Source organism: Vicugna pacos, chromosome 11 (genome assembly GCF_048564905.1).
Source record: "Vicugna pacos chromosome 11, VicPac4, whole genome shotgun sequence".
NCBI lineage: Eukaryota > Metazoa > Chordata > Mammalia > Artiodactyla > Camelidae > Vicugna > Vicugna pacos.
In genome coordinates, this window is record NC_132997.1 from 8,340,824 (window position 1) to 8,362,433 (window position 21,610).

Genomic DNA, 21,610 nt, shown 5'->3' on the forward strand with positions numbered 1-21,610 from the left:
GGAGAGAGGAAGGGACAGAGGTGGACACAGATGGGGGCTGGACACAGAAGAACACACGTCTGTGTATCCCAAGTGACGACTTCCACTCAGTGGCTCAATTTCTGTTTGTGAATTAAAGTGTATTGAGATTAGGGCTGAAACGAGATTGAAGAAAGAAAACAAACCTCTATAGCTTAAAGAAATCCTCACTTTCTAAAACATGTTCTGAGGAGGGCTAAATTGGGAAGGAGCACTTTGGAATGGAACAGTGTTTCTCAGAAGCAGTGGCATCCCTCCCTCTGGTGGCCGTACGGGGAATGGCATGTGAGCCGCTGGCTCCATGGATGTCGGACAAACAGGCAACATTCACACAAACACAAAATCAGTCTCACTGCTGGAAGAAAACAAATCCTCTAAGGTCAAAATTTGGGGTTGCCTTCTAAGTCCTTGTCTTGATCATGCCATGAGCGGCCACTTACCAAGGGTGGAGTCTCAGGGAGTGTTGATGGAGGCCCTGAGCTGGGCCCTGGGCCCACAGCAGACAAGAGGGAGGAGGCCGCTGCCTCACAGGACCTGCAGGGAGAGGGTGGGAACGTGCTGGGGCCACTTGTCCACATCCCCGCCCTGTGTGTCTGGTGCAGAGAAGTGAGTCTATCCAAACAGAGACATGTAGGGCACGTTGATGTTTCTATTAACCATAAAACACCGACACAACAGGCCGCAAGGAATATGTTATCACCTCTAAGAATAATCCGGAATTGTAAATCACAGACACCTCAGGAACAGTGGGCGTCCCGGCCCTGAAGGCGACGGGAGGCAGCAGAGCCGGACTGATACTTACAGTGCGTCCCTCTGCTCTGGCTCTGGCTCTGGCTCTGGCTCTGGCTCTGGCTCTCGCTCTGGCGCTGGCGCTGGCGCTGGCGCTGTCGCAGGCAGGAGAGCTGGAGCTGGCTCTCCACCCAGAGGGGTTTCCCCAGCGGGTTCTGGAGCTGGTGCTGTAGCTCCAAGAAGGGAAACTCTCATCAATAGGACTGCTTTCCCACGTGTCTCCCAAAGCCAGGGGAGCCCTCACTGCTACTCAATCAAATCTCACTCCAGGATTCCACCCCCAGGGAGTCTTCCCAGGCTCTGCTCTGTGGGGTCCAGTGCCGTCCCCTCCCCACCCACCAGATCCCCCACCCTGCATCCTCCTCACCATCACTGTCTGCCTCTGGGAGTTCCAGTTGCTCCAGCTGTGCCAGGAGGAGGTGGGCCTGCTGCTCCAGGTCTGAGCCAGGCATGCTGAGCTCTACATAAGCGACAACCATCTTCAGGCATGGGAATTCTGGAGGCTGGTGGAAATCGCCTGGGTACTGGAACATCCAGGTGCCCAGGATGGAGGCCATGGCCCTGGGGGTAGTCAGGGGGGCACCAGAGTCAGAGGCTTGGCCTTTCCTACCACGTTGGGCTCCCAGGGCAGCCCTGCAGGGACCTGGGCCTTTTTGCCTTTGGCTCCTGCCCATCCAGAGGCCGGCTCTGCTCCATGTGCCATCTCAGCCGGCAGTGTGGGCAGAGGCGGGCTTGGACACAGAGGAGGGGCTGCTACAAGCCTTCTGAAGGGACAGCCCTGGCTCAATGGCGTGACCACCTGTCCACCGCTTCAGGGACACCTGTCACCCTGCTATGTCCCTCTGCCTGCCCCTCCCCACTGGATGGCACGTCTGTGAGGACAGGCAGGCTGTGTGCTCTGGCCACTGCCCTCTAAGGGACACGGGAGCTGCTCTATGAGTGCCTGAGCCCGGAGGGAACAGACAGGCTGTGTCGGCCATCCAGGCTGCCCACGGGCCTCCTCACTCCTCAGACTTTAGCTCCTGCACCTGCTGGCTGCAGAATCCTCCAGGGACCCTGCCTGGGTCTCCTTCTGCCCCTGCCACTCAGCATCATCAGGATGGGCTCAGCTGTCCCATGAGGCTCCCTGGGTCCCCTGAGCACCAGCTGAGTCCCCACCATTGAGGCTCCACTAGATGGTGGGCAGGGTGCTCTCCACCCCTCGTGTTCTGTGTCTCCCAAAGGGCGTGTGGGCAGGGATGGGATGGATAGGGGATGCTTGTGGGTTTTCTTCACTTTTGACTCTGTCCTCTGACCTCCCAGATGCCCCTCACAGCGCCACAGTCCCATCCACAGCTCTCTGGGTCTCGTCTCTTCTTTGCCAGGGGAAGTCCTAGGACTTCTGCTCTCAAGCCAGACTCGCAGGATATGCAGGATCCAGGATTCCGCCCACCTCTGCCCAACCAGAGAGCCCAGAGCTTCACACACTATTTGGGGAAGGAGTCCTTCCCGCTTCAATCCAAGAGACTCACTGTTTCAGCTGGTGCAGGGGTCCCCCGTCCTCTTCCATAACAGGGAGGACGCATCCGTATCTAGAGGAGAGCAGGAAGGCGTCACATGGACTGTCCCGAGCACACTAGCTGGATGTGCTGTCTAGTGTGACAGTTGACACCCGAGAGAATGGAAGCCCTGGAGGGCAGGGCTGATGTGTGCTCGATGCATTAAATGATGGTTGTTCCTAGAAAAGCCTCTGTCCCTGGGGGCCCTTCCTATACATTTGAGGAATGAGTGAGTGAGCCCACCTGGCCCCAAGGCGCACATCTGAGTGGGCCTGGGACCCCACTTGTCCCTCCCAGGGATCCCTGTTCTCACTCTCCCAGGACAGGGACAGCTAATGGCGTCACCGATCCCCTTTGAAATGGGAAAACAGTTCCACCCGAGGCCAAAGTCCCAGTGACACAGGAGGCAGACGCTAGCTCTTGGGCAGGAGGACAATGACAAATTCGCACAACCACAGCCCCGCCAGCTGCCCTTTCCGTGAGCCAGGTCCCCGGAGAGCACCTTCCATGAAGGTCTCCCTCTGTTCCTACCCTCCTAGGGCCCGATCCTCTCTTGACCCCAGCGTGCAGGGGGGACCCTGAGGCTCAGAGAGGTAGAGGAACAATGCCTCATGGCTCTGATGGTAGGTGGCCAGGTCCCCAATGTCCCATGAAGACACAGTGCTCACCTTCGGAACAGATGGTCCAGCACCTGCTGGGCGGTGGCAAAACTTCGATAATTGCCCAGAAATGTATTCAAATAGGAGGGGTGCCCGCCCAGAACGGCAGGCACCAGCTTTGCCACCAGCTTCTCCAGCCTGTGTCGCTGGAGGCTCCAAGCCCTGTAGGCCTCATCCCCGCTCCCTGATGGTCCAGCTCCCCCCTGGGGTGGAAAGAGGAGAGACATGAATCAGAGGCAGCACCGGGGACCCCCAGGCACTTGGGGCTGGAGATTAGACCGAATCCTCAAGCCTCAAGCACTTGTGCCTGAGGTGGAACGGGGGAGCCCTGAGCAGATCCAAGGTTCTCGGCATCACCAGTACCGGGGGCGAAGGGCAGTGATGAAATGCATCAGTGTCTCAGATCCCTGTGTTGGCACCGCAGTGCCGGCCCCTCCCTGCATGTACCACATTATCCCCGTGACTGCTGTCACGGCATCCCATTCTAGGGATGAGAACACAGCGGCTGAGCCTGGGGTGGGAGGGCTCAGGATCTTCAGGTTAATGTGGACACGTGGGGATGGAGAAGAAACAGGACAACGTGTAGAAAAATGCAGAAATACCCTTGACTTCACATAGACTGAAGTTCTGTCTGAGTCTCTTTCTGAGAGTCGGACTCATATGTGGGCACTGACTTTGCGTCTGGCCAAGGCAGGGCCTGGGTTGTGACGGCAGATGGGGGAGACGGGGGATCAGATCCCTTTGCCAGCAGCTCTCTTAAGAGGCAGCCCAGGGGAGAAGCGGGGCAGCAGCGGGGCCCGGGGCTTCCTGGGTGTGGAGTCTCCTAGCTCACACTCACCCTGAGCGCGTCCTGGGCTCTGCTGCTCTCGTGGGGCACCTGCGCCTCCTGCAGGGAGGTGGAGCGGGGATCTCCGTGGACCAGGTCCTGTCCCGTCCCGTGTGTGGAGTCCTGTAAATACAGTGCCCAGAGGCCAGGCAGGAGCCTCAGAGCCCTGGCTGGTTCTCCGACCCACTAGACATCTCCAGTCCTGACACACATCCACCACTGTCTGCACAGACCTCCTTCAGGGGCAGAAAAGCTGACAAAGTGGGAGCCTTTTATTCCCATTGACACAGAGATGATGCCCCTCAGGAGTCCTCTTTCCCCCTTATCAGCCCTGTCCTTGGGTGCGGCCATGACAGGACCCCCGGGTCACCAAGTGTTCAACAAGCCATTCCTGCCCAGAGGGGACACCTCCTCTCAAGTCCCCCTTCAGCGACATGGAGATGAGGGAAAGCGGGCCTGCCCAGGGAGGGCCCCCAATGGAGGCCGGTCCCAGACTGGCCTTCTCCAGGCCACCCAGCGTTACCTTAGGTGACCTCCTCAAAATAGGCCACAGGCGCCTGGGTGGAGGGTTCCACAGACGCCTACAGCCACCGAAGAACCTCGCAGTCCAGGGTTTCCTGGCGGAGAAGCCCCGGGAGACCGGGAAACAAGAGGAGAACATCCTGTGTCTTCAACTGTCTCCAGCCAAGTGCGCTGGCTCTGGAGCTGTTGTCCGAATGTGGGTGCCTGGTAACCAGGTTCCATTTCGGTTGGGGTCTGTTAAGGATGTGATGTCACTTCCTGGGGTCCACTTCCTGGAACCCCCTCCTCAGACGACACCTCCACATGAGCCCTCTGGGCTGCTTGCCTGCTCACGCCCTTCTCCACGCAAACCCGCACCTTGCACAGTTAGAGCAGCCCCGCCGTCTCTATAGCTGCCGGGGGAGGTTCTGCAGGCAGCTTTGAGGAGACGCCCTGGCTTCTAGAATCCACTCCTCATCCTTACCTGTTCTCCATCCTGGGGATGTCCTGGTGTGTGTCGAGGTCTGTCTGTCTCCCCACCTGCACAGTGGGAATGATTCTAGCAGGTTCTTCTAGCGATGTCCTCATGCATATGCAGAATAAGTCCTGAAAAGTAGGGGAGTGTTGTCATGTGTGGGTGATGTCTCCTTCCCCTTTTTTCGTTTTCTTTCTTCCTCCTCTATGTTCCTCTTCTGATCCCACCCCATCATCCTTTTTCAATGTCATTGAGCACAGGTCTCTTTGTGTCTGTCTTTGTGTGTATATGTTTGTGTGTGTGTCTAATCCAGCACTCACACTGTGTGACCATCAGAAAACTGCCCCCACAAAAGAGTGATGGGCAAGAGCATCCTGAGGTCAAGGGTTTCTAATTTCCAAAGCAACCCCAATGAGTGTGGCTGAAGCCCTGAGTATGGTGTCACAGCTCACATCTCAAGGCCATGCAGGTAGCAGGGCTTGTACTAGGATCAAAGTCAGTGTGTCTCCACAGTCCACACTCAGTACCACAGTGCTGGGGTCAGGGAGTCTGTCCACATCTCTGGTCACACAGTCTGGCAGGCTTAACTTCTATAGCTGGATATGCAGTGACCCTGGGATAGATGGGCCGATGGTGGCTGACATCACTAGAGTAACGTGACTATCTCGTTGGCTGCTTCCTTTATGTTCTCGTCTTTAAGTGCTTCTCCTCACGACTGAGGCTGGCTGTCAGGTTTAACCAGGCCCAATTCCAGTAGAAACAGAGGTGAGGTCACCAGGAACAAGAGGATTGTTAGTCAGCTGGAGTAACTCAGCTTGCTTGTAACCCCCTGAGAAGCACTTTTTCCCACTGACTTCATTATAAAGTGGTATCTGTTTTGCAGTTTGTTTAGATGCCTTGTATTATTTATATCACATTGTATTTATCCTTGTCTATCTGACTGACTTCCATTAGTATGACTGTCTATAGGTTTCCCAGACATACACCCCAATGTTCACAGCAGAACTATGTACAACAGCCAGGACACAGAAGCAACCTAAATGTCCACTGACAGATGAGTGGATAAGGAAGATGTCGTATATGCACACAATGAAATACTACTCAGCCATAAAAAAGAATGAAGTAATGTCATTTCCAGTAATACAGTTGGAAATGTCATTTATCATACTAAGTGAAGTAAGTCAGAGAAAGACAAATACATCACTTGCATGTGGAATCTAAAAAAAAAATGATACTTATGAAATTATTTGTAAAACAGAAACAGACTCACAGACATAGAAAACAAGCTATGGTTACCAGGATGAAAGTGTTGGTGAGGAGGGTTAAAGTAGGAGTGTGAGATTAGCAGGTACACATGACTATACACAAAATAGATAAACAACAAGGGCCACTTTATAATGCAGGGAACTATATCCAGTAAGTATTAATAACCTATAATGACAAGCATATGAAGAATATAATGTATAACTGAATCCCTATGCTATACAGCAGGAACTAACACAACACTGTAAACCTGATACACTTCAATAAGCCATGGGGATGGAGAGGGCACAGGGATCCCAGAAGACACACAGCTGCCCAGCCCTGATGGTGGTGGGGGCTGAAGGATGATGATGGGAGACCTCCAGGCAGAAGGACTCCTGAAGGAAATGAATGGGGAATCCTATGGTGGGATTGACGGATCAGCTTGTAAGGACCACGCTGCCAGGTGACACAGAGAATGGACCAGAACAGGTGAGGTGGGTAGCTTTGTGCCTACCTGGGAGGCTGGCACAGGAACAGACAGGAGAGAGCAAGTGTGAATGAGGCTGGGCCCAGGCTCTGTGTTTGGGGAGATGGGGAAAGGGTCAGAGGGGGCTGATGGAGAAGAGGTGACAGGATCTGGTGATAAGAAGCCCAGAAGCAGAGGGAGACGATCCCTGGGTTCCTGGCTGAGGAGCCTGGGTGGATGGTGCTGCCATTCCCCACACACAACACAGAGAGAGAGCAGGTTGAGGGAAGGGTGATGGCTTTCCGTAAGGACATGTTGCTAAAAGTGTCTGTAGGCCTCTGACTCTGAGTCCACCTGCCTCGCGTCACTGGGAACTTAGAGAAATGCAATTTTTCAGGCCTTACCCCAGACCTCCTAGATCAGGAACCCTGTGGGTGGGTGGGGCCAGCAATCTGGGTCTTAATAAACCCTCCATCCCTCCCAGGAAGAGTGTGCTGGTCAGTGTTAACAACTCATTCCTGGGGAGGGGAGGAGTCCTGGCTTTAGTATCTGCCCATTCAGTGGTGGGAACCATCCCACCATGGCTGAGTTCTAGCCACTCATCTGACTTCACACAGAGTTGAGAAGAGACAAAGCAATTGTCACCCTCTGGCAGCATGGTAGTTCCAGGTGGTTGTGATGTGAACCTGGGGCCCCAGAACCACTGCTGGAGGCCAACTGCATGAACTTGTCTACTAGGCAGGCAGATGTGTGGGCGTAAAGCTCGAGAGGGAGGACCTGGGGTGCAGAAAGTGTTTGGGAGACATCAGTGGAGATACGAACTCTGACCAGGTCAACACAGGGATGCAAACATCAGTAATGAGCCTTGCTTCCTGCCCCAAAGGAGTGTGCAGTCACTTAGAACCAACCATTGCGGAGAAAATGGCAGAGGTGCAGAGGGGGTGAGCCCCTCAACCTGGGAAGTTTTCTGGAGGAGGTGGCAGGAGCTGAGATTTCAAACACAGGGAGGACATTAGGTAGGTAGAGAAGATGGAGGCCAGTGTCCCAGGCAGAAGGGAAGGCAGAGGGGAGAAAAGAACTAACAACGTCCAGGGGCTGCATGTGGCGGAGCACACTGATGGGAGGGGTTAGCAATGTCATGACAGTAGGGGAGGCCAGGGAATTCAGGTTCAGGTGGGAACTGGGCTCAGAGCGAAGGAATTAAACTTTATTTTCAAACCTGTGAGGAATTGGTAAAGAATTGGAAGGAGTGGTGCCTATGATCAAAACTGAAAGGTCATGCTACCTCCTGAATCATCATGCTCTATTTGCTATGAAATTTCTTCTGCTTCTCAAACACATCAAGCTATTTGTCACTTCCAGCCTCTTTGTGTGCACTTTCTGCCTAGGACCCTCATGCTTGCTCACCTCTGGGTTGACTTCGACAAGATACTGCCCAAGTGTCACCTCCTCTGAAGGGCCCTCTGGGGCCATGATGTGAGTTAGAACAGTCCCCCTCAGTTCTCTCCATCATAGGGCCTCCTCCAGTTCCTTGTGAGAGATGGTACAACCACTAACTACAAGGATCTTAGTGGTTTCTGTGGCTGAGTTTAAAATGTGTGCATTTCAACTACAATGTCAAAAGGAGAACTCAACTTGATTTCCCGCAAATGAAAAAAAAATTTTTAATGTATTTAATGGCATTGAACTTTGCTCTCAAGGCCCTATTCTAATGTTCTCCCAGCTCAGGATACTTGGTCCAATTTAGTAGGCATTTTTCAGAAACGTTTAAACATTCTCTGTCCAGTTTAGAGTTTGACTTCAGTTTTAACAAAAACCCTCAGTTACTCAGGGTGTCTTCATATTCCTCTTCCCTTGTCTTCCTTTCCAGTGGGCCCCTGGGCAGAGGGAAAGCTTGCACACCACAACCCTTGGAAGGGGGACTGCAGAGGGGAGAGGCCTGATGCAATGTTTCCAGATGCCAGCCTGTAACCTCTGACAGCCTCAGCTGCAGTGAGGAGGGGCAGGGCTTCCAAAATTAAACACAGAATGACCAATTGATCCAGCAATTCCACTTGTAGAACTAAATTTCCAAAAGAATCGTAACCAGGGTCCATGTTCACAAAAGCATTGTTTTCAACAGCCTATAGGGGGCAAACAGCACGTGCCCATCTGCAAATGAATGGGGGATCAAGTGTGGTGAATTCATAGAGGAATATTATCCCACCTTGAAAACGAATTCAGTTCTAAACTTAGGGTTAGCTGGGGTTAACTGGGGTTAATGTGGGTGCGAAGGTATAACCTGGGTATTTGAAATTTGCTCCTCTTGGGGAGTGATGGAAATGTTAGCTACCTTGATTGTGGTGGTGGTGTCATTGCTGTATACAACTATCAAAATTCATCAAATTATACATCTGAAATAAGTGTCATTTACTGTTCAGGAGTCTACCACAATAAAGTTGTTTTAAAAAGATCAATGTAATGAAAATGCAAAAAGGAAAAATAGGAATTAAGTTCTGATACCTCCTACAACATGGATGAATCTTGAAGACGTTATGCTAAGCAAAGTATGCCAGGCTTTGGAAAGGAAAAATATTGCAAGATTCTGTTGCTGGTGGATGTAACTGGTGTTCCAGGTGCTTGTCCTGTCCCAGAAAGAATTCAGAGACAAGACACAGGGGTTAAAAAAGTCAAGTGAGAATTTATTAAAGAATGGATAGTACACTCCCGGGGGAGAGTGGGCAGCCTCAGGTGAGGGGCTGCCCTGAGTTTCTTTGGCAAGTTGTTTATATAGGGTGTAAAAATAAATGGGTTGTATATTAGGGAGGGAAGGATCTGGGGTATATTCCCTGATTTTTATCCCAACTCCACCTTCCCAAAGGGATGAGGGATTTTTGTCCTTATTTAGCCTGGGTGGGAAGTGTCATGGTGTTGGCTCATGATGGGTACTTCTAATCTGGAAGGCTAATTTTATTGAAATAAGGGCATAATGAGCAAAAGGTTACATTCAGATACTGGAAATTCCTGCCTTTCCTCACCTTTCTTTGTTGCTTATCACCCCCAAAGTTGTGACCACTTATCAGCCCAGAGGTTCCTGCTTTTCTTTGTCTGCCCAGGGACCCCTGGTGCTTATATGATGTATGGTTTCCTGCATTTGGCCTGTGGCCCTCCTTTCTGCCCAAATCTGCCATTAGTTCTGTGTCTTTCTCTGCTCTTATCTAGCTATGTGCTTGCTCTAACATCACTGCAGGACTTCTCACCAGCCTGAGCATTGGTAGGGAAGGAGCAGGTGATGAGAGCCTCCAGTCTCCCAGCCAGGGCTGTGAGCCCTGTGCTAGAGAAGGTGGCACAGTCCTTGCCATATGCCCAGGGTAGGGGTTGGGAGGGGCTTCTGGTGCTTTTTACACCCAAGTATTCTCCAGAGTAGTGTTTTTCCGCACAGCCCTGTTCAGGGCATGAGTTTGGGGCCACACACGGGTTGGGATGGGAGGTGAGGGGCTGACAGCTGGTAGTGGTGCTCAAGATGGGCCGGTCGCCCCACCATCTACATTCTACAGTGGGGCCAGGGCAGGCTCTGGGTGCATCTTAATAAACTGTAACAGGCAGCAGCTCCTAACCTGTGTCCATCGTTGCCGTGACCCACGGGTGAGCCACACCCAGGCAGGCCCTGTGTAGCTGGGGATCCCCCACCCCACTGATAGGCCTGGTGCCCAGAGCGGGGTTCCTGGATGCGGGCGGGCCTGGGTGAGCTGCCCTTGTCCGTCCAGATGGGGGATCTTGTGCCTGTAGATTTTAGCTGGAAAACCTCAATGAGATGAGCTCCAAGCAGTGGCAGAGAGAAGCCTTGAGCCTCCCTGACCCACCCCCACTTCTATGGCCTCCTCACCCAGCCTCAAGGCCTTGCCCTCCCCCAGGGTTGTCCTCACTGAAAGGAGTTCAGCTCCATCTTTCCTGTTACCTTTTTTGTTCCTGGAAACTTTGCCTATTAAGTGTGAATCTCATGGATTTTGCAAATAAAGTAGGCTGTCAGGAACGAAGCTGTTGTCACAGGGCCCAGAATTAGAGAAATGGTTAAACTGCACCAAACCACCTCAAAGAAAGGGGTGGGACTTCCTGAGGACAAGACTGATGGGGAGTGGGAGGGCTGTGGGTCTAGGGGTTCAGGTTGGGGGATGGGGTCTGGGAGAAAACGGCATGCTCCCTTCATGTCTCTGTGTCACACTCTGCTAATTCTCACAATATTTCATACTTTGCATTACTGTTTCACTTGTTATGATAATTCGTGATCAGTGATCCTTGATGTTACCATTACAAAAAGACTGCAAGTTGCTGAAGGCTCATATATGATAGTCAGCATTTTTTAGAAATAGAGTATTTTTTTTTATTAAGGCAAGTACACTTTTTTTTTTCTGATGTAACACTATGGCACACTTTATAGACTATGGTGTGAATATAACTGTTACACGACTGGAAAACCAAAAAACCTGTGACTCACTTTACTGTGATATTTACTTTATTGCAGTGGTCCAAAACCAAGCCCACAGTGACTCTGAGGTGCTCCTGTAACAGTCTTGTTATTTAGCCCTCTAAGTCCTGTAGACTGACTGTCATTTTCAGATTGACATAGCTGTTGGTGGTCACTTAATCTGCATATACATTTTACATTCAGACTTGCTGTTTTCAAAAAACAAAACCAGCTGTTGGATGGTGATTAGGGCAGCACTAACTCAACCAATCTTGGGAGAAATCAGTCATCAAAAGTCCTTTTTGTCTTTTCTCAATTTTGTGATGCAGTGTTTAGATTTCTAGAACTGCTTTAGGCCTGTTATAAATGTAACAGCAATGTGACACAGTATTTGAAATGCACATATTTGAATTGTACAACGTGATACAATTTAACAGATATAAATGTGTAACCATCACAATATAGTGAACCTACCCATCACCTCCAAGGATCTCTGCCCTTTATTGCCCGACATCCAATGACTTGAAAATAATTATTTTTGTTTCATTTTACCCAATTTTGTCAGGCAGGAGGGTAAGTCTGGCCCATGCTACCCGATCCAAAAAGGATACAATTGTCCTGGTATCAGTTTTTCTATTTGTTGGTTATACACAAAAATATGATTTTTATATGGTCAATTTGCTAAATTCACTTATTTCTAGTAACTCCACAGTTTTTTTTTTAACTTTTTGATGAATACAATGGTATCACCAGGAAATGAGTTTTACTTCCACCTTAACAGTTTTTACACCTTTTTTTTTTATCTTTTTGGCCTTAACTGACCTGACCAAGATAGAGCTTTCAGTCCAATGTTGAATACAAATGGTGGTAACAAGCCTTCTTTTCTCATTATTAGTATCAGGAAGAAACAGTTCAGTATTTATCTGCTTAGTATGGTTTTTATTTGCTAGTTTTGTTTTTAATGAAATTTCCTTTCATTCCTAGTTTAGTTTTTTTTTTTTTTCAATCATGAAGGTGTGTAAAGTGTTTCCAAATGTTTTCTGTGTCTATTGAGATTCTAACGTGGCTTCACTTGTCTTTTTCTACTAATGTGTTAGGCTACATCAATTAACTTAAATGTTCACACATTTACTTTGAAATGACTTCAGACTTTAAGTCACAGGCAGTGTACAAAAAACTCAGATTTCCCCAGCTGTGCACTGCATTTCCTCCAGGTCCCTCACACACTTGCTTGCACTCCTACCTCTACACTCACTCACACACATTCCTCTTTCTCTAAAGTATTTGAAAACAACCTGCAGACATGAGACTCTATTTCCCCTAAATACTGGTGTATTTCCCCCAAACAAAAACACTCACCTACTAAACCAAGTCAGGAAATAGACGCTATCATTCAACCCACACACTCTGAATTATGCCAAATGTTCTATTTTTCCTTTTTGTTTTCTTGTCAAGTATCTTCAGCCTCCTTCAATCTGGAAGTCTTTTCTTTTATGTCCTTGCCACTTTAAACACAGGCTTTCCATTCTGTGAAAGAACCTTTCAAGTGGCTTCATCTAATGTTTCCTCATGACACACTGGCCACGCGTCCTCAGCAGGAACACAGCACGAGTGACGCTGGGTCTTCTCAGTGCATCTCGTCAGGGGGTACAACACGCTGACGTGCTCTGCTGCTGAAGTGAACTTTGATCATCTGATTATGCTGGTGTCTGCCAGGTTTATGATAAAATCACAATTTTCACCTTTGTAGTTGTTTAGTATTTTGTGGGGAAATATTTGGAGATTATGCCAACATCCTGTCCATCAAACCTCTACCCACAAACTCTAGCCTGCATTGTCAACAACGTACTGAATCAACCACCAGTATGACGGTTACATTGTGTTTTTCTATTGCCATTGTTCCGCCTACATTTATTAGCTGGCGTTGTATAAAGCTTTCCTTTGTTTATGGACTCAAATATTTGTATCAGTACAAATTAATGGATTCCTATTTTGTCTCTTGCATTATGATGCTGTTCATTTGTTTTGTTCAAATTGTCTCAACCTTGGCCAGTGGAAGCTGTAAAAGATGGTTCTTTTGTTCTTTTAACATGTCTCCATAATTCTTTGACATTTTATTGTCTAATAGCTAAGATGATTCAGGATCATCTTGTATTTCTCCCCATCTCTGACTTTCAATAAGCCATCACTTCAGAGACCTGGTCTTTTATTGGTGGGAGGATAGTATTTAAAATTAACCCCCTGGCACCTGGTGTGCTCAATGCTACTGGGGTGTCACTGTGTTTAGGCCCTCTCAGCACCCAGATCCAAAACACACCCACAAGCACTACTCGATTTGTGTGCTTAAAATCTGAATTACATTCCAACACTTTAGGTGGTTTTCTAGCTTTCCTCTTCTGTGTTTACAGATACCGTCTCCAACAGTGAGAAACCTGGCTCTCACCACCCTCAGTACATTTACTTATCTGCCCAGTGTTACCAGCATCTCAGCCCTGCTGATCATGTCTTCCATCTGCCCTCAGCACTTTTGATGCAAGGAGGCAAATCACCTCAACACCTTTCTCATCCCCTATGTCAAGGCACTTCTGACTCCCACTCTAGGACAGGCAAGCAGGAGAGAAATGTACAAACTGCAAGGGAGAAGGCAGAATCTGAGAGGAAGGGAATAGAAGGCCAAATCAAGTGATTTTAAATATTAAATTCATCTTTTGATTCCTCTAATAAATATCATTTAGTCAAGATATGTTATCCACTGATATGGCTGGAATTTTTTTTTCATTTCAGGATTTTGCATCTAAATTCATAAGATAGTGGAATGTACATTTACTTTCCTGAAATATCTTATAGGTATCAATGTTGTACTAGCCTCATAAAATGAACAGGAAAACCTCCCTCATTCTTTCTCTGGAAGAGCTTATAAAAGCTTGGTACTATTTCTTTAAATATTTGGAATAACTGGAGTGAAGTCATCTGTTCCTATGAGTTTTCTTTCTGGGAGATATTTTAAATATGAGTCAGGAATTGTTTGCAGTTTTGGTAAGGTATGGTCTACCTCTGGTATGACCCTGCACTGTCACTGAGCACATGCATCAAGTGGCATCAAGGAGGCCCTGCCCTAGACTGAGGTGGAGGTCAGGGAGGGCTTCCTGGAAGAAGAGGCATGAAGATGAATTTAACTCTCACTGGCTGAGAAGGGCATGGGGGGGCCTGCAGACTCAGGGACTGAGCAAAGAGGGGCTTCAGGAAGCTTCATTTCTGTTACCAGCACATGCACCCCCTAAGGCTGTAAGGCCACCCACCTCTATCTCAGCGAGGGTCTGGGGCGGCACCCAGAGGGGGCGAGGGTGCTTCCTCCTTGTGTGGGGCAGCGAGGGTGGAGCTGGGCAGCCATCCTACCGTCCTTCCTCCAGGAGATCTTGGGGAAGGGGATGCCCTGACATTCTCAGGACAGCCTGGCAGGGTGTCCCTCAGTCACAGTCAGGGTGCAGGGCTCCCATGCGGGGAACACTGGAGGGACTGAGTAAAAGCAGAGAGGAGATGAGGGGGCAGGAAGCTTTCGGCTGGAATGAGAACAGGACCCCACGGGATAAGGTGAGGTGGAGGAGGGATGTATTCCGGGACCCATCCAAGACAGCATTCCACCCCCACCCAGGGCTTGAGAGCCAGCCTGACAGGGGCAGGGGAGGGACCCCTGCCCAGCCCAGGAGACCCTCACCCCTGACATTTAGGTTGTAGTGTTTCTCCGAGAAGCCCACCTGGTTCAGTGCCTTACAGGTGTAGCAGCCTGCATCCCACACCTCTGCTCTCTCCACCTGGCCAATAGCAGAACAACCCATCAGCGGGGGCTGCACAGAGATGGGGTTACCCCTGGACATATCACTTGACCTCACTAAGTCCCATCCTCCCACTTGGGACCTGGGGGCAATGACAGCACCTGCTGTGGCACTTATACTGGGAAGGTTCTGGAAGCCAGTGCCTTGGAGGCCTGACACAGCTTGGGCACAAATGGTGGCCCTGCCAGCCTCACCCCACTTCACATCCACAGCCAAGCCCTGTTCCAAGGAGGAGGCAGAGGGAGCCCTGTCATCAGGAGTCAAATCCTGACCTGGGGGAGATGGAGCTAGGCTGTGGCTTTGAAGAATGAAGGGAAGAAGAAACCACACAGTGGTGCTCAGAGTTGGCAATGGTCATATCACATGGTGTAGAGGGGTGGGAGAAGGAGGAACAGGGTGGAGTGGAGGGTTCTTCCCAACAGCTTGGAGAGGTACCTCCTCTTCCCCAGGTGACATGGATGAGCTGTTCTCTGGGGCAGGTGAGGACCTCACAGGCCACACACCTCCAACAAGGCCTTGCCTGTGGACAGGCGGACACCCGGCCGAGGCTCCAAGGGTGGCCGTCCTTCCGTTAGCTCAGCACAGGAGAAGGCAGTGTGCCTCTGGAATTCCATGGCCACTGACTGGTGGCCATGACGGACACGTTCAGCTATTCTCCAAGGATGCTTGGGGGCACTGCAGGAGGGGGCAGGAGAGGGGCTGTGTCAGGCACGTGAGTGGGGCTGGCAGTACATGGCCATGACCTGGGTCAGGTCCACCCCTTCCAGCAGCCAGGAGCCAACGCCAGGGGATGGGACGTCATCACTAGGATGGGGGCCACCCCCTGAGCTGCAGCCCTCTTGTCATCCCCTCAACGACCTTCAGAGGAGGCCCCCAAACCTGAATAGGATGGTGGATTATAACATCAGTGTCCCGAATATGACTGTGTACTTTAGTTGTATCTGATGTTACCACTGATGAAAGGGGACCTAGGATCTCTCTATTTCATTTCTTATAACTGTATGTGAATTTAAAATATCTTAAATTTTTTTTAATTAATATATTTTTTAAAGTTTTTAAAAATCACATGCCAGAACCACCTTCTTCCCTGTGGCATAATCAACCAGTACAGTGTCGGAGTTAAGAAGGCAGGGTCCGGAGTCAGTGCTCCTGGGTTGAAGCCCTGCAAGCTATCCTTGGTCACACTGTGAGGCCCTGGAGACCTTACTCAACCTCTCTGGGCCTCAGTTTTCTCTTCTGTCAAATGGGGCCTAGCTTGTGGGGCCACATGAGATTAAACATAATGACGCAGCTGAGTTCCCAGCACAGAATATCTATTATCTTGACTCCAGCAAAGGGAAAGAACTAGATCCAGATACTACCTCACCCCTCCTGCCCAAGGCTCTGCATTTGCCAGAATTCTCACGTTTTCCTCCACAGATCCCCACAAAATCCCCGACAAGGAAATTTTTCAATAATAGCGACTTTAACTGGGTGTTTCATGAGCTTAGTGAATCCCATGACACCCTCTGAGGTGGGTGCTATCTTATCCCCATTTTATGGATGAGGAAATGGAGGCTCAGAGAAACAAAGCAACCTGCCCAAGGTCACGGAGCTAGAAAGTGGCAAGGCAGGATTTGAATTCAGGTCTGCGGCACTAGAGAGCCAGTGTTCCTAACCACCACCCCATACTGCCTTTCCCCAAACAGATGGTTACCCCCATTTGACCCAGGACAGTGAGATCATCCGGCCCCATGACTCTCAGCCTGGTGCTCCTCCTGCTATGTCCTGCTCCCTGATACAGAGCTTCTGGCAGAGCTGGGTGACGCACCTGCCTACCTGCCTACCTGCCCACCTGCCCACCTGTCCATGATGAGGGGGTTCACACTCTAAGACAGGCCTCTGGGGGGTCCAGCCACAGTCTCAGGCCAGACATACCACATCCATCTGCACCTTCCCCCTTTGGATGTGGCTGGGGATGCCCTAGATCCATGTTCTTAAGCTGCCGGCCTGGACCTGGCATCCTCCAGGGCCTGACACTCACTGTGGACATTTAGGATGATGTCCCGGTGATCCTCGCCCACTGCACTCATGGCCATGCAGGAGTAGCTGCCTGAGTCTGAGGCCTGGGCACTGGCCAGCATGAGGAACCAGCCCCCAGGGAAGACCTGTGCCCCACAAGGAAGCCCACATGAGGTCATGCACCTTCACAAGCTGGCCCTGCTGGACAACACACCTGGGCAGCCTGCCTCAGACCCCCAGAGTCCCCCACAATGCAGGGGAGCTGGGAGCTGTACCCAGACCTCAGGACCTTTGCCACTGATGGTCAATTGCATTGGATCTCAGAATGAGTTCCCAGGAGCAGGGCTGTGGCTGGGAACCTTTTGAAACCAGGCTTGTCTCCGAGTGTAAGAGGCACAACAGATTTCAAAGACTTTGTACAAAAGAAGAATGTGTCATGTCTAGTTGATAATTTTCTTTAATGATCATGTGATGAAATCATGCTTTTTGGGTATATTGTGTTAACTAAAATGTGTGATTAAAATTGGTTTTGCCTGTTTCTTTTTATGCATCTTAGCACAACTACCAGGAAATTTACAATTCTACGTTTGGCTCATGTTTGTGGCACGCGTTGTGTTTCTGGAGACCATCTGACTCTAGGCTTTGTTTAGCAGCTCCAGCCAGCCAACCCTTCTGGGCCATCACTGCTTCCCTCACATCTCGGCGCTCCCAGACCCTGACCTCTGCTCCCAGCACCTGCTTGGGCACCAGGGAGGTGAGCCAGGACCACCCAGCCCTACTGACCTGGAGGCTGGAGATTCCTGCAGTGGACACAGGGTTTCCATCCTTCAGCCACATCAGCATGGGGCTGGGGACTCTGGTGGCATTGCAGGTCAGCTGAACCGGGGTGTGGAGCAGCATGGTGCATGGTAGGCTGGGCAGCAGCGTGATGCACAGAGCCACTGCAAAGCCAGGGTGACACAGGGCACAGGCTGAGCCCCCCAGGGGTGAAGCAGGGAGGGCCCCTGGCTGGGCACCACCACAGGAGCACACAGCCACACCCAAGAGCATAGGGCACACCACTCCACAGTTCTCATTTCATCCTTCTAACTCCATAATGCTTCCACAAATGGAAAACTAAGGCTCAGAGAGTGCAATTCACCTGCCCAAGGTTGCCCAGCTAGGAACTGACAGAAGCAGCACTTGATCTTGGGCCTCTGGTCAGCATGAGATCATTACCATGGGCATGGTGCAGGGTAACAAGGGTTAGGGATCCTCGGGCAGGTTTTGCTTCCCACCTCAGAGGTATCAGCCAACAGGTGCCCAGTCTTGGGCAGAAAATGGCCAGAAGATTCAGTTGCACCTGGGAGGCCTGAGCCATGATGCTCAGGGCCCAGCCTCATGTCCAGCTACCCTCTTCTCTTAGGATACAGACCCGATCTCTCCAGCTCCATCTGGACACCAGCACACCTGGCCCCTCCTCTCAAGGTTCTGTAAGCTCCAGGCACCTGGCTTCCTTTCAGTTTCTCAAATTCTCTACAGCCTCAGGGCTTGGCAGATGGTCTCCATTTAGCTATCCAGCTCTCACAGATGCCTCCCGGGACTCCCCAGGCCAGGTCAGTGCCCCAGTTCCAGGCACTCACCTTTCCTAGGTCTTCTCACCGCAGTCATGAAACAGCACTTGGGTAAGTGTCCAGTTACTATTTCCTTGACTAGACTGACAGCTCCCAGGTCTGTCTGGTTCAGGGCTGCAGCTCCAGGGTCTGCCCAGGACACATACGGGCACACCTCATCTTACTGGGCTGCACTCTACTGCACTTTGCAGATGTTGAGTTTTTTTTACAAACTGAAGGTTTGTGGCAACCCCGCGCTGAGCAAGATTGTTGGTGCCATTTTTCTAACAGCATTTGCTTACTTCTGATCTCCTTGTCACATTGTGGTAATTCTCACAATATTTCAAACTTTTCCTTTATTTTTGTATTTGTCGTGGTGATCTGCGATCAGTGGTCTCTGCTCTTACTACTACAACTCACCAAAGGCTCAGATGATGGTTAGCATTTTTTAGCAATAAAATATTTTAAATTAACATATGTACATTGTTTCTTTAGACATAATGCTACAGCACACTTACTAGACAACAGTACAATGTAAGTATAACTTTTGTATGCACTGGGAAACCAAAAAATTCATGTGACTTGCTTAATTGTGCTATTTGCTTCATTGTGGTGATCTGGAACTGAACAAGCAATGTCTCCAGGGTCCACCTGTGCTCAATAAATGTGGTTGGATAGAAGATGGATAGATGGAGGAATGAATGTTTAAATAGATGAATAGTTGGGTAGATGGACAACTGGATGGTTAGACAGGTGGCTGGATGGATAGGCAGGGGATTGGATGGATGGTTGGATCAATGGATGGGCAGGTAGGTGTTTCCATGCATAGATGGAAGAATGGATGGGAGAATGGATGGATGGATATATGATGGATGGAAGGAAGGAAAGATGAATGAAAGAAGGATGGATGAATGGATGATAGATGATGGGTGGAAGAAAGAAAGGATGGATGACAGATTGATGAATAGACTAATGGAAAAATGAATGAAAGACAACTTTTCAGACAAGGCTTCTTTTAGTTATAGGGAAGGTCACCATTGACCCATAGGCCATACTGCAGTTCTGGGCTGCCTGCCACATTGGATACCACACAGCGGTAGATCCCAGTATCAGAAAATCAGGCTTGCTCAATACAGAGAGCTCTTCCATCAGCTGACAGAGTCACTCCCTTCCAGGCAGAGACAGGCTGGTGGCCCTTGAACCAAGAGATATCTGGAGAAGAGAGGAGAGATGCTAGGGGCCCTGCCAGCCCTTTAGACCTTGCCAGTGTCATGGGCATCTGAGAGAGGCTTCCAGGGTGGCCACATGGTGTGCCACTATTTCAGGCACTGGAGTAAGTGGGGTGGAGGCAGAACAGGGCAGTGCTGTCTGAGATGGAACCCAAGGCAGAGAGGGATGCAGCCTGAGGCAGCCAGGAGCAAGGAGAGTCAAAGCCAGCCTCACCCCCTCACTTCTTCCCCCTGCCAGGAGCCCACTCTTGAGAGCCAGCTTTAGAGGAGGACACGGTGCACCCAAGACAGCAGCCTCTGAAGTATGGACCAATTGTATCTTCACCTCCTTACATCCTGCCAGGACTCGTCCCAGAATAGGGTTCCCCCACGGGAGAGGGCAAATACCTCCAGGGCTCAATGCCCCAGACAAGGCAGGGTAGACTTGGTTCACTTGGGGGACAGAAAAATGGATACTTTTCCTGGGCTCATTCTGTCTGCCGAACACTCACCCCAGCTCCCAGCCCTTTTCTCAACTGCTGGTCCAGAGCAGAGGCCCAGACAGAGGGCAACTCAGACAGAGTATTTGACTTTCAGTATTTCAGACCCTGCTTGTTCGTTTGTATGTGGTGCAGCCCTGGGATGTTGAACTAAATGAGGAGGGGGTTTGGTAAGATTTTTGGAGAGAATCTGGTGACCGGAGGGGAGAAGATCCATTTGGGGATGGATTCACTACACTTGCATCTGAGTAGTTTGATGGACACAAGGGCCATGTTTGGGGAGAGAATAAAGAACAAATTACAGAAATTAGAGCAAGGAAGTGACAGAACCCAGAGTCCAGACTAAGCAGTTTGACCCCAGAGCCTGCACTCTTAACCACCACCCCCTCGGACCTCTGAAGTGCCTGGGATTTTGGGGAAAGGGAGATCTTGGAGGTCATTTGGTTCTACACCATCAACTTTCAGATAAGGAAGTGGAGGGGCCCACAGGGGTTGAGTGTCAGCTCCCAGCCATGAACTGATCTGGTATAGCCAACGCTAAACGTTAAAACAAAAATCCAAGTACTGCTTTAAAATTTCCTGGGATTATAATTCTAATTTTATAGGAGGAGGGCCCTCAGAATAGCATTGATTCTCTCTTATGATTTCTAAAGAAGAGGCATCCTAATAGTTGAAAGGAACTGAATATTTGAAGACTTCCTTCAGGCTGCTTCTGCTTGGAGTCTTAGGATAGAAAGTAATTCTGTGAAAGCTATATTTTAATAGCAACAGCAGCAGTTCTCTGGAAGGAAGGGATACATATAAAGCAATTCTTTCCTCAGTCTTTTTCCCTTCTTCATTTCTTTACCTCTTCAGGACAAATCCAATGTGAGGCTTTCAAAAGCAACATGGGATAAGACCCAGGGAGAAGCTTAAATAAATCTAATTAAGCATTATTGTCTCCTAACTTCAAAGGGAAGCCAAGGTTGAGGGACATTTGTGAAGATTCAGCAGGCTTTCAGTTATCTCGTGACAGTTTGCTTGAATGTGTAGCAATTCTAAGTGTTAGGAGCATCTAACAAAGCCAGAAGAAGCCTTTAGGGAAAACTCGGTACTACCAGACTCTCAGAGATGTTAGTAGTCATCAAATGAGGTTGATAGATTATCTGGTAACTCTGTGTGAAGGGTTTGATATTCAAAACAGTGATCTGATTATGTCTTCATTTGTTTGAACCAATCCATTACTGTCTCATAACTGTTCATTTCCATTAGATTGACAGGTTGAGAGGTTTGGGGGCAAAGACCAGATACAGAACAGAAGACGAAAGGCTTCTGCAGAGAACATGCATTTGAATTTTAGTGCAGCTGTTTGCTATTTAATCTTCCTTTCAGTCAGAATCAGCTCCTATCTACCTCCCTATGGAGGCTCTAACCATTAACCTCAGTGGCCTCAAGTCCTTTGTGTGTGCACAAACTAAGACCTAGGAAGGTAAAACGGTTCACCTTGGCCACATGTCCAGGTGGCTGCAAAGCCAG

General features: G+C 49.8%; 1 protein-coding gene across 1 annotated transcript; it reads right to left on the minus strand.

Moving 5' to 3' along the window:
• Window positions 1-398: 398 nt before the first annotated feature.
• Window positions 399-4,567, minus strand: LOC140699503 (ral guanine nucleotide dissociation stimulator-like). Its single transcript, XM_072972198.1, has 7 exons — window positions 4,354-4,567; window positions 3,843-3,953; window positions 3,014-3,207; window positions 2,319-2,378; window positions 1,175-1,368; window positions 821-974; window positions 399-552 (listed from the first exon to the last, which is right to left on the minus strand). Exons 1-7 carry the CDS (start codon window positions 4,489-4,491, stop codon window positions 399-401), a joined length of 1,005 nt encoding a protein of 334 aa, XP_072828299.1. The 5' UTR covers window positions 4,492-4,567.
• Window positions 4,568-21,610: the final 17,043 nt, after the last annotated feature.

Coding starts and splice junctions, on each gene's coding strand:
- LOC140699503 (XM_072972198.1), bottom strand. CDS start 4,491: ATGTTCTCCTCTTGTTTCCCGGTCTCCCGGGGCTTCTCCGCCAGGAAA. Junction 1,369..2,318: donor CCCCTGCACCAGCTGAAACA/GTGAGTCTCTTG, acceptor GACTACCCCCAG/GGCCATGGCCTCCATCCTGG. Junction 553..820: donor CCAGAGCAGAGGGACGCACT/GTAAGTATCAGT, acceptor CTCTCCCTGCAG/GTCCTGTGAGGCAGCGGCCT.